The sequence below is a fragment of the Dama dama genome, chromosome 5 (genome assembly GCF_033118175.1).
Source record: "Dama dama isolate Ldn47 chromosome 5, ASM3311817v1, whole genome shotgun sequence".
Classification (NCBI taxonomy): Eukaryota; Metazoa; Chordata; class Mammalia; order Artiodactyla; family Cervidae; genus Dama; species Dama dama.
Genome location: NC_083685.1, coordinates 116,640,515 through 116,656,093, shown reverse-complemented (window position 1 = coordinate 116,656,093; position 15,579 = coordinate 116,640,515). Strand labels below are relative to the sequence as shown.

Below are 15,579 nucleotides of genomic sequence, written 5' to 3'. Positions count from 1 at the left end.
GGTAAAGAACCCACCTGCCAATGCAGGAGATGCAGGAGATGCGGGTTTCATCTCTGGGTTGGAGAAGGTCCCCCGGAGAAGGGCACAGCAACCCACTCAAGTATTCTTGCCTGGAGAATCCCCTGGATAGAGAAGCCTGGTGAGCTACATGCTATGACTTAGCATGCATACTTCGTATCATGGTGGTGGTTTAGTCCCTAAGTTGTGTCTCACTCTTGCAACCTGTAGCCCACCAGGTTCCTCTGTTCATAGGATTCTCCAGGCAAGAATACTGGAGTGAATTGCCATTTTATTTTCCAGGGGATCTTCCAGACCCAGGGATTGAACCCAGGTCTCCTGGGCTGAAGGTAGATACTTTACCGACTGGGCCACCAGGGAAGCCCTTATTATCATATATAAAGTTAATTCCAAATGGATTATAGATCTGTATGTAAAACTCTAAAACTTTTAGGAAAAAAATAGGAGAAAGCCTTTGTTACCTTGGGTTATGAAAAGTGTCCTTAGATACACCAAAGTGAAGTCGCTCAGTCGTGTCCGATTCTTTGTGACCCCATGGACTTTAGCCCACCAGGCTCCTCCGTCCATGGGATTTTCCAGGCAAGAGTACTGGAGTGGGTTGCCATTTCCTTCTCCAGGAGATCTTCCCCACCCAGGGATCGAACCTGGGTCTCCTGCATTGTAGACAGACGCTTTAAAGCACTATGCAAAAATAAATAAAAATTTAAAAGCCAGATAAAGATAAATATCATATGATATTGCTCATGTGTAGAATCTTAAAAAAAATGACACAAATGAACTTATATACAAAACAGAAATAGACCCACAGACATGGAACCAAAGGGGAAGCGGGGGAGGGATAAATTAGGAGTTTGTAATTAATATATACACACTACTACAAATAAAATAGATAACCAACAAGTACCTACTGTATATAGGGAACTGTACTCAGTATTTTGTAATAACCTATATGGGAAAAGAGTCTGAAAAAAATGATTCATATATCTGAATTACTTTGTTGTATACCTGAAACTAACACAATATTGTACATCAACTATACCTCAAAAAAAAAAAAAAAATCCATTGACATGCCCATAGAACACAATAGCCTTGGATTTTGTTCAGTCCTAATACTGGAAGAGAAATATTTTGGTACTAAATTTTGCTTTAAAAAATGGAACAATTCTTCGGTTGTTTTATTTATTTATTTATTTATTTATTTTTATATTTGGGAATAGATAGTTCCCTCCAAAACAAAAAGGAAGTTTAGCTAACATCAAGTGCTAGATGCTGGGGGATTCAAAAGATAAGGGTGGTCTTTACCCTCAGGATTTCTTGCTGATCAGCAGGAGAAACAGGCTCAAGAAATAAAACAATACAATACTGGAAAAGTTGCATCATTCAAGTCACGTATGTATATAGGGGCAATTAATAGGGCCTGGGGAAGAATATACCCTGAGTCAGGGTAGAAACTACAGGGATGAGATGCCCTATGAGCTGATTCCTAGCAGATGGAGCAGGGTTTGCCAAGACAGTGTGCTGCGAAAGGTATTCCAAGTGGGAGGAACAGCATGTGCTAAAGCTCTCATGTGTGAAAATTCTTATCCTGTAGCTGGGAATCTACAGAATTCTTATCCTGTAGCTTGGAATCTGACCCACGGGGATACAGAGCAATGGAGGTGAGCATGAGGAGTATGAAGAGAATAAGAACGAAGGGAGGGATAAATTAGGAGTTTGGGGATTAACAGATACACACTATATATTAACAGATACACAGATTAACAGATACACACCATATATATAATAAACAGATACACACTGTATATTAACAGATACACAGATTAACAGATACACACTATATATATAATAAACAGATACACACTATATGTTAACAGATACACAGATTAACAGATGCACACTATATATGTAATAAACAGATACACACTATATATAAAATAAACAACAAGGACCTGCTGTATAGCACAGGGAACCATATTCAATATCTTGTAATGACCTATAATGGAAAAGAATCTAAAGAATATATGTGTGTGCGTATACCTGAATCACTTTGCTATATACCTGAAACTAACACAAAATTGTAAATTAACCATACTTCAGTTTTTTAAAAAGGGAGGCTGAGAACAGGAAGAGTAGTAAATACAGCGTACTAGGTACTTCCTGCCTCTAAAAGGCAGTTTTGGGGTAAGTACTTGACAAAATGCCTCTGTTGTTTGAATTTATTAAGGCAGCAGCTAATATTCTTGACCTGGCATTTGGGGCAAAGAGAGGAGGAAATGATGCCTGGATATCTTTACACCTGATAAGAGGTATTGGTGAACACTTAGAGATGGACTTAGATCTGTATTGCATGTTCCTCATAATAGGAATTCCAAGCATAAAGTTATCAGAGCCAGTTGTAGACCTAAGCCAAAGAAACATTTTTGTTGTCATTCTGCAGGCTTGTCTACGACGACAAGAATACAAAAGAGACCCAAATGAGAAGAAACGAGATCAATTTTGGGGGCAAGAGACAAATTTCGAGAGATCCCGGTTTTCAAGCGGGTCATCTTCCAAACAGGTACTTAGAACTCTGGGAGACATTTTTTTTTGCTGCAGAGGGTGTGTGTGTGTGTATGTGTATCTCTGTGTGATGTTTAAGGATTTCAAAGGGCAGGGCAGGGACAAACAGCAGCAGAAGTGCTCATCCTGGGTACCACCCCCACCATGCCTGCTCCTCCTCAGCTGTGTGACCCTCCCTCTTCACCCTGCTGAGTCTCACTCTTCTTTCCTATATATAAAGGGTCCAGTGGAGAGGTACCATCCAAATCAGAAACGCTGTGACCATTTAAGAGTTGGAAGCACTGGGCCTTCTAAAGTGCAGTATCGTAATATGTCTATATACCTATATCTATGCCTACTTGATCTGTCTATATAGAGACATATATATATGCAGGCTTATGATCTTACCCATTGCATTGCTTAGTACAGATTTTATTTCAAATAGAGTAAAATGCAGTAATAATTGCACCATGTAATAACTAGAAATTGTTCAAATATTTTTGTCTGGATGATACTAATAAATAATAAGACCAATATAGGGACTTCCCTGGTGGTCCAGTGGTCAAGAAGCCACTTGCCAAAGCAGGGGACACGGGTTCGATCCCTGGTGTGGGAAGACTCCACATGCCTGGGGGCAACAAAACCTGTGTGCCAGAACTCCCAGCCTTTGTGCTGCAACTACTGAAGCTTGGGCACCTAGAGCTTATGTTCCACAAGAGAACCCACCGCAACGAGAAGCCTGTGCACTGCAACAAAGACCCAGTGCAGCCAAAAATAAATATAAATAAATAAAATTAAAAAAAAATAAGATCAGGAGTCTGCCTGCAAAGCAGGAGACCCAGGTCCAGTCCCTGGGTGGGGAAGATCCCTTGGAGAAGGAAATGGCAACCCACTCCAGTATTCTTGCCTGGGAAATCACACAGACAGAGGAGCCTGGTGGGCTACAGTCCACGAGGTTGCAAAGAGTTGGACACGACCTAGCCACTAGACTACCCCAACATAATAGCAATATGAAAAGGATAACAGTAGTAATAGTTACTATCACTTGAGTGATTACAATGTCCCAGTACCATGCTAGGCTCTTTTTACCCATTCATTTATTTAATTCTCATAAATCTCCTTGCAGCTTATAGCCTCATTTTATAGATGAGAAAACTGAGCCTTAGAAAAATTGAGAAAGTTTACCTAAGATTTCACAGCTAGTATGCCCTGGTGGCTCAGTAAAGAATCCACCTGCAATGCAGGAGACCTGGGTTTGACCCCTGGGTCAGGAAGATCCTTCTTCCCCTGGAGAAGGAAATGGCAACCCACTTCACTATCTTTGCCTGGAGGATTCCATGGACAGAAGAGCCTGATGAGCTAGTCTATGGGGTCACAAAGAGTCAGACATGACTGGGCAACCACACACACACACACACACACACACACACACACACGCACACACAGACTCCTTTCCAGGCAGTCTGACCCCTGAGAGGGTGGCTCTGAACCCCTGAGCTGTATGATCATATTTCATGTTTAAGATCTTATCTGTGTGAGGTTTTACTTATCCTATGTGAGCCCTGAATACCGCAGGCTGCATTCAACACTGGTTATTAGTATGGAGAATTGATTTAAGATGAGTAATATGCCTTTTATGAATTCTTATTTAATACTTTATGCCTAAAATGTACTCTGGAGGATGGACTCTCTTTTCTATCAGTGGTGTGGATCCCTGAGATAGATCCTGGATACCTGATATCAATCAAGTTCTTGTTGGGATTTCTTCTCTAATCTAGGACATTCACATAGCAGCTATGTGTTCAAAGGACACCTTAAAAACATCAGTGATGGATGTTTATGGATATATCCCTGGGAGAGACCTCTACTCCCTATTAAGGAACATAAAATTGCACAATAAAACGTTCCACCTAAAGCCCGAAGGTGAAAGAAACTACCTCACAATATTGGCAGCTCTGAGAAGAACACGCTGCCTGCATCTTTTCCTGTTTGTTGTTATTGTTTAGTCATTAAGTTGTGTCTGACTCTTTTGCGACCCCATGGATGGTAGCCCACCAGGCTCCTCTGTCCATGGGATTTCCCAGGCAAGAATGCTGGTGTGGGTTGTCATTTCCTACTCCAGGGGATCTTCCCGACCTGGGATCAAACCCACATCTTCTGCATTGGCAGGCACATTCTTTCCCACTGAGCCACCAGGGAAGCCCATCTTTTCCTGTTAGTCAAGGACTAGATAAAATGCCTGCTGCTGATTAAACTTATGGAGTGAGATTAATCCAAAACTTAAATCTAGTTTGGCTAGAACAACACATTTTTAGCATTAAGATAAATTCTCCCAGTTTTGCACTTAGAAACAAAAATCAAGGACAGATGAGAAAAAAAAAGTAACGTAATTTCAGTCAAACAGTAGCATGTAGCAATCTTCCTAGACTGGAATTACTAAACAAATAGGCAGCTGGGTTCTTCTTCTATTTTCATGCAAAGTCTCACGTGCAGAATCTTGGCCATTTTGCACGGCAACACTCATGCATTTGGGATATTCTAGGACTTGAAGTTTCATGATGTAAAAATTACTCATTCTCTAAGGCAGGCATCCCCAACCTCCGGGATCTAATTCCTGATGATCTGAGGTGGAGCTGATGTAATAATAATAGAAATCAGTGCACAATAAATGTAATGTGCTTGAATCATCCTGAAACCATCCCCCCACCCCCGATTTGTGGAAAAATTGTCTTCCACGAAACTGGTCCCTGGTGCCAAAAAGATTGGGGACTGCTGCTTTAAGACAGCATTGCAAAATACTCAGACCACATCTAAAAAAGGACACAGTTGTACATATAAAAGTAATTATGAAATAAAGACAAAAATATGTGGTGAAATGCATAAAACCGGCAATTTCTCAAGCCCAAGGACAGGATTTTTCATGTTGGCTTTGTGTCACGGCACCTCAGTATGTCAGAGAACTCAAAACATGACTGAATACTCCCGATTTTTTCCAGATGATGCTGTCCCAAGGGCTTGGGTATTGATTGTACAAGTGCCAGGGCTGCCCTGATGGCTCGGACAGTAAAGAATCTGCCTGCTTTGCAGGAGACCTGGGTTCTATCCCTGCGTCGGGAAGATCTCCTGGAGAAGGCAGTGGCTACCCACTGCTACCCACTGCAGTATTCTTGCTTGGAGAATTTCATGGACAGAGGAGCCTGATGGGCTATACAGTCCATGGGGTTGCCAAGAGTCAGACGCAACTGACATTTTCAATTTTCACTGTTGTACAAGGGCCTTCCAGGCTGCACCTTCTCTATCAGGAAGAGCGACAAAACACTGCTACATTTAAAGTGGACAATCAACAAGGACCTACGTAAAGCACATGGAACTCTGCTCAGCATCATGTGGTGGCCTGGATAGGAGGGGAGTTTGGAAGGGAATGGATACATGTATGTGTATATGTATAACGGAGTTCCTTCGCCGTTCACCTGAAACTATCACATTGTTTGTTCATCAGCTATACCCCAATACCAAATAAAAAGTATTTTTTTAAGAGTAGAAAATAATAGTGGTTAGCCCAATTAATATTTCTTACAAACCTATAAAATTATATCAATTTTTTATTGAATTTATGCATAACATAAATAATGAGGGCATCATAACCCTATTTATTAATAAGCCAAGGACTTATGTAAAGAAGGAAATGGCAACCCACTCCAGTATTTCTTGCCTGGAGAATTTCACGGACAGAGGAGCCTGGCAGACTACAGTCCATGGGGTCACAAAGAGTCGGACATAACAGCACGCACACACGTAAGGACTTAAGTACCAAAATAGATTACCTAAGTCATTAATCACAAAACATTGGATTGGCAATAAATGTGGGAACATTTTATCCTACAAAGTAGTATTTAATTAAAGGAAAATTAAAGGGCTGATTTACAAGGTTAAAAAAAAAAAGAGTGACAAAATTTGAGTTTTCCACAGTGAATTTCACCTCTGCTTCAGTCCCTGTATTACAGACATTCCTTGGGGGATCCTGGAGGGATCCTTGCCTCTGGATACAAAAGTGCAGGCAGGGTAAGGTGAGGGGAGATGTCACTTAAGGCATCCTTCTCAACAGCCATCTGGCTTGTATGCTCATAATGCTAATCACTCCTCGCTCCATCTTTCGACTTCTGCCCAATACAAGTGAAGTCAGAGAACCCTTATGCTAGCAGTCCCGAAACTTTTTGGCATCAGGGACCAGTTTTGTGGGAGACAATTTTTCCACGGACACAGGGGAAGGGGATGGTTTGGGGGGATGAGTCAAGCATATTACATTTATTATGAACTTTATTTCTATTATTATTACATTATGATGTATAATGAAATAATTATACAACTCACCATAATGCAGAATCGGTGGGATTTTACTATGGTCTCTGTGCAGTCAAACCTCTCTGCTAATAATAATCTGTATTTGCAGCCTTTCCCCAGCGCTAGCTAGCATCACCACCTCAGCTCCACCTCAGACCATCAGGCATTAGATTCTGATCAGGAGCGTACAACCTCCTGCTGCTGCTGCTAAGTCGCTTCAGTCGTGTCCAACTCTGTGTGACTCCATAGACGGCAGCCCACCAGGCTCCTCTGTCCCTGGGATCCTCAAGCCAAGGACACTGGAGTGGATTACCATTTCCTTCTCCAATGCATGCATGCATGCTAAGTCGCTTCAGTCATGTCCAACTCTGTGTGACCCTACGGACAGCAGCCCACCAGGCTCCTCTGTCCCTGGGATTCTCTAGGCAAGAATACTGGAGTGGGTTGCCATTTCCTTCTCCGCACAACCTAGATCCCCGAATGTGCATTTCACCGTAAGGTTCATGCTCCCACGAGAGTCTAATGCCGTTGCTGATCTGACAGGAGGTGGAGCTCAGGCGGTCATGCAAGCCCAGGGGGAGTGGCTGTAAATACAGATGAAGCCGGTTTCCCTGGTGGCTCAGTGGTAAAGAATCTGCCTGCCAATGCAGGAGATGCAGGTTTGATCTCTGATCCAGGAAGATTCCACGTGCCGCAAAGCAAACTAATCCCATGCGCCACAGCTATTGCGCCTGAGCTCTAGATCCCCTGGAGCTGCAGCTAGTAGTACACATGCCTAGACCCTGTTATCTGCAAGAAGAGAAGCCCATGCACTGCAACGAAGAGTGGCCCCCACTCGCTGCAATTGGAGAAAAGCCAGAGCAGCAACAAAGACCCAACACAGCCAAAAATAAATTAATTAATTAAATTATTTTTAATAAGAATATAATAAGTATTTTTTAAAAAGAAAAAGAGTGTAACAAATATTTTTAAAAGAGAAAAAAAGCAAAGACAGGGGCAGGAGAAAGATACAGTCCAATAAGATAGCGTAAACCCAATCAATCCAAGCCCTCTTCCTTAGGAGAACACTCCCCTGAGTAATATCTTTCTGTAGGTGGCTATGGCTGAAAGCTCGAGGGGAGGTTTCACCTCTGATTGGAGAAGGCAAGTTCATTCCCTGATTGAGTGGGTTGTGTGAGAGTGGATGGCTTAATCCATGGAAATTTTTCCAACTGTACAATCATGAGCTAAGGCATGCCACCACCTCATTTTGACACATGTATTGCAATTTCCATTACTCGTTCATTCCTTAAGCCAGTCTCAGGCCATCACAATGCTGATGGGCCTGGAATAAGTGAGGCATTTGCCATTAAGTAATAGCTCCAGTATCAAGATATCATTTCCAAGCACCTGCCTGGGGGGTGGGCAGATCCCCAAATAAGCAGTTAATGTGGTAGCCTTTCCCTTATGGCCCAACCTCCTTACTCCCGAGGCTTTAACCACTGGTTATGCAGAGATGGTGTTCAATCTAAATCCAAGATAAAGCAATCATCACCAAGCCTGTGCTAAAGTGGTCTTTAAAGCAGCACCTTCTAGAAAAGGGAACCCTTCTACACTGTTGGTGGGAATGGAAGTCGATGCAGCCACTATGGAAAACAGTATGGAGGTTCCCTAGAAAACTAACAATAGAATAACCATATGATCCAGCAATCCCACTCCTGGGCATTTATCCAGACAAAATTATAATTCAAAAATACACATGCACGCCTATGCTCATAGCAGCACTATTGACAATAGCCACGATATGGAAATAACCTAAATATCCATCGACAGATGAATGGATAAAAATGATGTGGTACATATATATGATGGAATACTACTCAGCCATTAAAAGAATGAAATAATGCCATTTGCAGCAACATGGATACAATTAGAGACTATCATACTAAATAAATTAAGTCAGAAAGAGAAAGACAAATGCCATATGATATCGCTTATATGTGGAATCTAAAATATGACACAAATGAATTTATCTATGAAACAGAAACAGATTCACGTACATAAAGAACAGACTTGTGGTTGCCAGCGGGAAGAGGTTTGGGGGAGGGATGGAGTGGGAGGTCGGGGTCAGCAGATATAAGCCATTATAAGTAGAATGGATAAACAACAAGGCCCTGCTGTATAAAACGGTGAACTATATTCAATATACTGTGATAAACCATAGTGGAAAAGAATATAAAAAAGAATGTCTGTATATGTACAACTGAATCACTTTGCTGTGAAGCGGAACTTAATGCAACATTGTAAATCAACTACACTTCCATTTTTAAAAATTACCAAAAATAATAAATAAATAAGTGGCTCCTCCTAAATACAATTAAGTTAGTGATGTGACTCAGTACAAGGAATACTTACCATCAAGGCCCAGCTCTGCCTCTCATTACAGTGCAAATTCAGACAAAGCACTTTACTTCTAAGTACTTCAATTTCCCATCAAGGAGATCCTTATTATTATGCTATTATCTCATGGGATCACTGTAAGAATGAGTGAGCCTCTCAAGTGTCATACTAACATTAGATTCATTATAAATTGCCTTGGTGTCCAGCTATTTCTGCAAATGATGCTCCAACACTTCTCTATGGAGGAGCAGCTTCCGAGGCTTCTAGAGTGCCTCCTTTCCCCTCAGCCAGGCCCCAGGCCACATGTCTAAAAGCCAACCTAATGTAGCAACTTAATTTTAGACCTTTTGCAAAGTTACCTACAACCTTCTGAGCTGTTTAATCAAATTAGAATTTAACAGGGAAATAAACAGCAGCTCCGCAGAACCAATGAGACCTTGGATGATTTAGTAGATTAAAAGGCAAAGCAGGGACTTCTGTGGTGGTCCAGTGGTTCAGACTGTGCTTCCAATGCAGGGGGTGCAGGTTCAGTCCCTGGTAGTGGAGCTAAGATTCCACATCTCTTGCCACCAAAAAGTCAAGCCATAAAACAGAAACAATATTGTAACAAATTTAATAAAGACTTTAAAAATTATCCACATAAAAAAAAAAAAAAAAAAAAGAAGAATATAAAAAGCAAAGCAGTCTCTCAGTATAAACAGGAAACAGTGTCCCCAGGACACTGATGGCCCAGAGAAGCCTGCTGTGATGACAGGGACACAGGGATATTTTGCCCTCTCAAGACTTCACAGAGAAGGGTCAGGAGCCCCAATTTCCCCACAGAAAATGGTGAAACTGATTGGGGGACAGGAACCTTCAATGAAGAAAGTCATCATGGACCCTTCTCATCCCAAGACCCTGCATCCGTGCCAGATGGGAATTTCCAAAAGCACAAATGTCAAGGATTGAGGACGCACACAATACAGTATTTACAGTATCGGCAAAGAAGGTGGGGACCAGCCCTCAGTTTCTCAAGAGCACCCTTTGCTAACAGGAATAGGATTATCGTCCTCCCACCATCAGCAACTGAGCAGCTCGATATCTAGATCCCACGTCACAGGGACGCAACGTGACGCTGGAAAGAGGCGGTGAACCTGACGCCAGCAGCAGCTGGCTCTGCCCCAGGCCTGGCTCAGCGGGATGTTTACCTCCGAGAGATCACCTGAACCTCCCGGAAAGCAAGGTAAACTAAAGTGTGGAGGTGGCTCCCCAACACAAACATTTTTAATTGTTTTGTTCATGATCATCCACACAAACTTGAGAGGTTGAAATGAAAAGTAAAGCCTCTTCAAGTAATCTGCAGTGGCTTAAAAAGTCAGAATGTGTGTTCATTCATGAAGGCAGCAAAAACAAAACTGTGCTGTTTAATACAGTGGACATAAGCCACATGAGACTATATAAATTAATTAAAATAAAATTGTAAATGCAGTTCCAGGTTCAGTAGCCACTTGTGGTCCAGGGCTGCCATATAGGACATTAACATCATTGCAGAAATCCTGAGGAACAGCACTGCTCCAGATTATGTTGTTGTTTAGTTGCTAAACTGTGTCTGACCCCATGGACTGTAGCCTGCCAGGCTCCTCTGTCTGTGGGATTTCCAGGCAAAAACACTGGAGTGGGTTCCCATTTCCTTCTCCAGGGGATCTTCCCAATCCAAGGTTCGAACCTGCGTCTCCTGCATTGCAGGCGGGTTCTTTACCACTGAACCACTAGGAAAGTGCTCCAGATTACAATCAAGTCCAAAAGATAAGACAAGATCTCATGGGCCAGGAAGGGGTTTTGTTTCCCAGAAATCAGCCCTGCATAATCCAAACTGCAGTGCTTTGCCCATGATAGCTCCTTGCAAATGTTCGATATCCGATGATGAGTCAGCTGGCTTGCTTTGCATTTGGGTTTTCCTCCGACCTGGGTATATTTGCATGCGTCCTTTCACTACGTTTCTCCTCGGCCTCTCCTGCCTGTGAAAACCTTGAGCCTCTCCTCTTTCAAACGGCTCTCAGGGAGTTGTTTGTCCTCCCATTAATCTGTCAGTGTCAACCTACCAACACCCTTGGTGGTGTCACGGAAGCAGCCAGCTTAGCACATGGCATATGTGTTCCGTGACTCATCCTTTTGATTTTCTCTAACTTTGACTTGTGTGTTGCCAGACTCCCCATGGGCTGGGCCTCCCATCCTTCTAGCCCTGGGGGCTGTGTGTGGCTGAGGCGGGTCTCACACACACACACACACACACACACACACACACACACACACACACGCTGGTTCCAACTGCCCCACCCTGGGAGGCTGTGAGTCATCCCTAACACCTGGCCAGGTGTTGTCACCGCCACCCCCTTGACTCTAGCGCAGATTCTGCGCCCTCGAGGTGCCCCTGAGTGACAACACACCTCTGCCCCGCATCTCGAACCCGACATGGACGTCAGGGAGATGGAATGTGCAGCCCACGGTTTGCCCGGTGCACACCTGTGAGAATCTTCGCTTGAGTTTGTTTTGCCTGAACTTCTTCCTGCCCAGGAGAATTCTGGAGAGCCTCAGACTCCTCCTCCCTCTCCTCCTCACATTTGACAGCCATCAGACACCAGAGCTGGACTATCTTACCTTCCTCTGTCTTGAGATCTGTCCACCAGCGCCTCCCTTTACACGGCTCTGTCTTCCTTTTTTCTTTTCACCTGGATTATTGTAGGAGCCATTTTCCTGGTCATTTCACCTTCCCCCCAACCCTTCCGGCCAGCGTCCTAGGCAGCAGTAAGAATGATCCTTCTAAAAGCAAATTAGATTGTGTCACTCACTAGTAAAAGTTCTTTAGTGGGGACCTACCTGGTGGTCCGGTGGCTAAGACTCTGAACTCCCAATGCAGGGGGCCCAGGTTCCATCCATGGTCAGGGAACTAGGACCTACCTGCTGCAGCTAAAGGTCCCATGTGCTGCTACTAAGACCCAGTGCAGCCAAATAAATAAATTTTTTTAAAAAAGTTCTCGAGTGGTTCCCCATTGTCTTGGGACCAAGTTCAAATACCTTGGCAAAGTGTTTGATGGCCCTGATGGCCCTCAAGGCCACTGGTGGCCTGACCGTCAACTCTGCAGGCACACCCTTTGGGGAGAGCTTCTGAGCAGCTCCTGGGGGGTCCGGTGGTTTTGTTTTCGTTCCTCCACTGTGTCCCCATACCACCCTCCAGGCTCAAGCCCACCTTAGGACACGTGTCTGTCTCCTCCGCAGGCTGGGGGTCACTCAGGAGCAGGCCCTGGTGGTTCCTCCATTTCCAGTGCCCACCACATGCTAAGCTCTTCATGAATGCTTGAGGACTGACAGTCGCAAGACCATTTTAGGAATATGCTCATGTTGAAGTCACAGTGATGCAGCCACAATAGCCGGAGCAGGACTCCTCCCCTGAGTGGGAGAAGAAAGCGGGTACTGTTACCAGGGTGGTGAGCGCTCCCCAGCCTGGCTTGAAATCATCCAGAGGAGGGTGGTTTGGTGAGACAGGCAGTGAACAAGGGCCAGTCTGACTCTGAAGATTGGAACTGCCATCAGCCATCTGGAAACAGCCTCACTGCTGATGACCAGACTAACCAGCTGCAGGGAGCCTTCTTTTCCTGGCTCACCACTCCGCCGAGGGACAGGTGGCAGCTTTAAAGCGCCCGGTGGGCTCCTTTTGTCCCGGGTGGGCAGGGACACAGAGACGTAAGAAGCCTGTCCCGCCGTACGGCACAGGGGAGTCTGCTGGGTGCTATGGGGCGGCCCGGATGGAGGGAGGTTTGGGGGAGCGTGTGCTGCTGCTGCTCTGCATGCTGTTGTGTCCGACTCTTTGTGACCCCAAGGACTGCAGCCCACCAGGCTCCTGTGTCCATGGGCTTATCCAGGCAAGAGTACTAGAGTGGGTCACCATGCCCTTCTCCAGGGGGTCTTCCCACCGCAGGGATGAAACCCAAATCTCCTGCACTGGCAGGCAGATTCTTTACTGCTGAGCCACCTGGGAAGCCCCTGGGGGAGAATGGATACTAGCATATGTATGGCTGAGTCCCTTTGCTCTGCACCTAAAACTGTCACAACACTGTTCATCGGCTATATTCCAATACAAAATTAAAAAGTTAAAAAAAAACAACTCATGACTGAGCAGAATCTTTGGAGTTGACCTCTGGACATGAGTCCACCATTGCCTCAGACTGCTGGCTTTTCAGATGAAAGCATCTTCTTTTTACTAACACACACACACAAACACACAAAAGACATAAGCAGTTCTCCGTGGACAGAGGAAACTCAGAACAGCCCAAAGTTGACCCAGGACTCACTCACTCATATTTTATAAGAGGTCATCTTGGTGTGATTGAACATTCCACCAGGTAACTCACCAGGCTGAACCAGAGGTTTTCTTTGTGATCAGTTCCGTTCAGTTCAATCACTCAGTCGTCTCCGACTCTTTGCAACCCGATGGACAGTAGCACGCCAGGCTCCCCTTTCTATCACCAACTCCCGGAGCTTACTCAAACTCATGTCCATTGAGTTGGTGATGCCATCCAACTCATTCTCTGTCTTCCCCTACTCCTTCTGCCTTCAGTCTTTCCTAGCATCAGGGTCTTTTCCAATGAGTCAGTTTTTCTCATCAGGTGGCCAAAGTATTGGAGTTTCAGCTTCAGCATCAGTCCTTCCAATGAACACCCAGGACTGATCTCCTTCAGGATGGACTGGTTGGATCTCCTTGCAGTCCAAGGGACTCTCAAGAGTCTTCTCCAACACCACAGTTCAAAAGCATCAATTCTTCGCCACTCAGCTTTCTTCATAGTCCAACTCTCACATTCATACATGACTACTGGAAAACCATAGCCTTGACTAGACGGACCAACAGACCAACAGACCAACTCTGTTGACAAAGTAATGTCTCTGCTTTTTAATAAGCTGTCTAGGTTGGTCATAACTTTTCTCCCAAAGAGCAAGCGTCTTTAATTTCATGGCTGCAGTCACCATCTGCAGTGATTTTGGAGCCCAAGAAATAAAGTCTGGCACTGTTTCCATTGTTTCCCCATCTGTTTGCCATGAAGTGATGGGACCGGATGCCATGATCTTAGTGTTCTGAATGTTGAGTTTTAAACCAACTTTTTCACTCTCCTCTTTCACTTTCATCAAGGAGTTCTTCAGTTCTTCTTCACTTTCTGCCATAAGGGTGGTACAATCTGCATATCTGAGGTTACTGATATTTCTCCCGACAATCTTGATTCCAGCTTGTGCTTCACCCAGTCTGGCATTTCGCATGATGTACTCTGCATATAAGCTAAATAAGCAGGGTGACAATATACAGCCTTGACGTACTCCTTTCCCTATTTGGAACCAGTCAGTTGTTCCATGTCCAGTTCTAACTCTTGCTTCTTGACCTGCATACAGATTTCTCAGGAGGCAGGTCGGGTGGTCTGGTATTCCCATCTATTTAAGAATTTTCCACAATTTGTTGTGATCCATACAGTCAAAGGCTTTGGCGTAGCCAATAAAGCAGAAATAGATGTTTTTCTGGAACTCTCTTGCTTTTTTGATGATCCAACAGACATTGGCAATTTGATCTCTGGTTCCTCTGCCTTTTCTAAATCCAGCCTGAACATTTGTGAAGTTCACAGTTCACACACTGTTGAAGCCTGGCTTGGAGAATTTTGAGCATTACTTTGCTAGTGTGTGAGATGAGCGTAATTGTGAGGTAGTTTGAACATTCTTTGAGGTTGCTTTTCTTTGGGATTTGAATGAAAGCTGAACTTTCCCAGTCCTGTGGCTGAGTTTTCCAAATTTGCTGGCACATTGAATGCAACATTTTCACAGCATCATCTTTTAGGATTTGAAATAGCTCAACTGGAATTCCATCCCCTCCACTGGCTTTGTTCATAGTGATGCTTCCTAAGGCCCACTTGATTTTGCATTCCAGGATGTCTGGCTCATGGTTATCTGAGTCATGAAGATCTTTTTTGTATGGTTCTTCTGTGTATTCTTGCCACCTAGTTCCAAAGAATAGCAAGGAGAGATAAGAAAGCCTTCCTCAGTGATCAATGAAAAGAAATAGAGGAAAACAATAGAATGGGAAAGACTAGAGATCTCTTCAAGAAAATTAGAGATACCAAGGGAACATTTCATGCAAAGGTTGTGATCAGATTACAGAGTAATTGGAAGACCTGGAGCGCAGGCTCCTCTGGACACACCAGGGCCCACAGACCTTTCAGAGCAGCAATGGCGCAGGCGAATAACTGCATCCAGACAAAACCAGCAGGGCCTCATTTCTCCTTTGTTTCT

General features: G+C 44.1%; 1 protein-coding gene across 1 annotated transcript in view; it reads left to right on the top strand.

Annotated features, from left to right (window-relative positions):
• MARCHF10 (membrane associated ring-CH-type finger 10) overlaps positions 1-15,579 on the top strand; it is a 96,976-nt gene that overhangs the window by 18,420 nt on the left and 62,977 nt on the right. Inside the window, exon 3 of the mRNA XM_061144313.1 lies at positions 2,456-2,575. Within this exon, the coding sequence (XP_061000296.1) occupies positions 2,456-2,575 (120 nt within the window). The remainder of the gene's footprint in view (positions 1-2,455; positions 2,576-15,579) is intronic.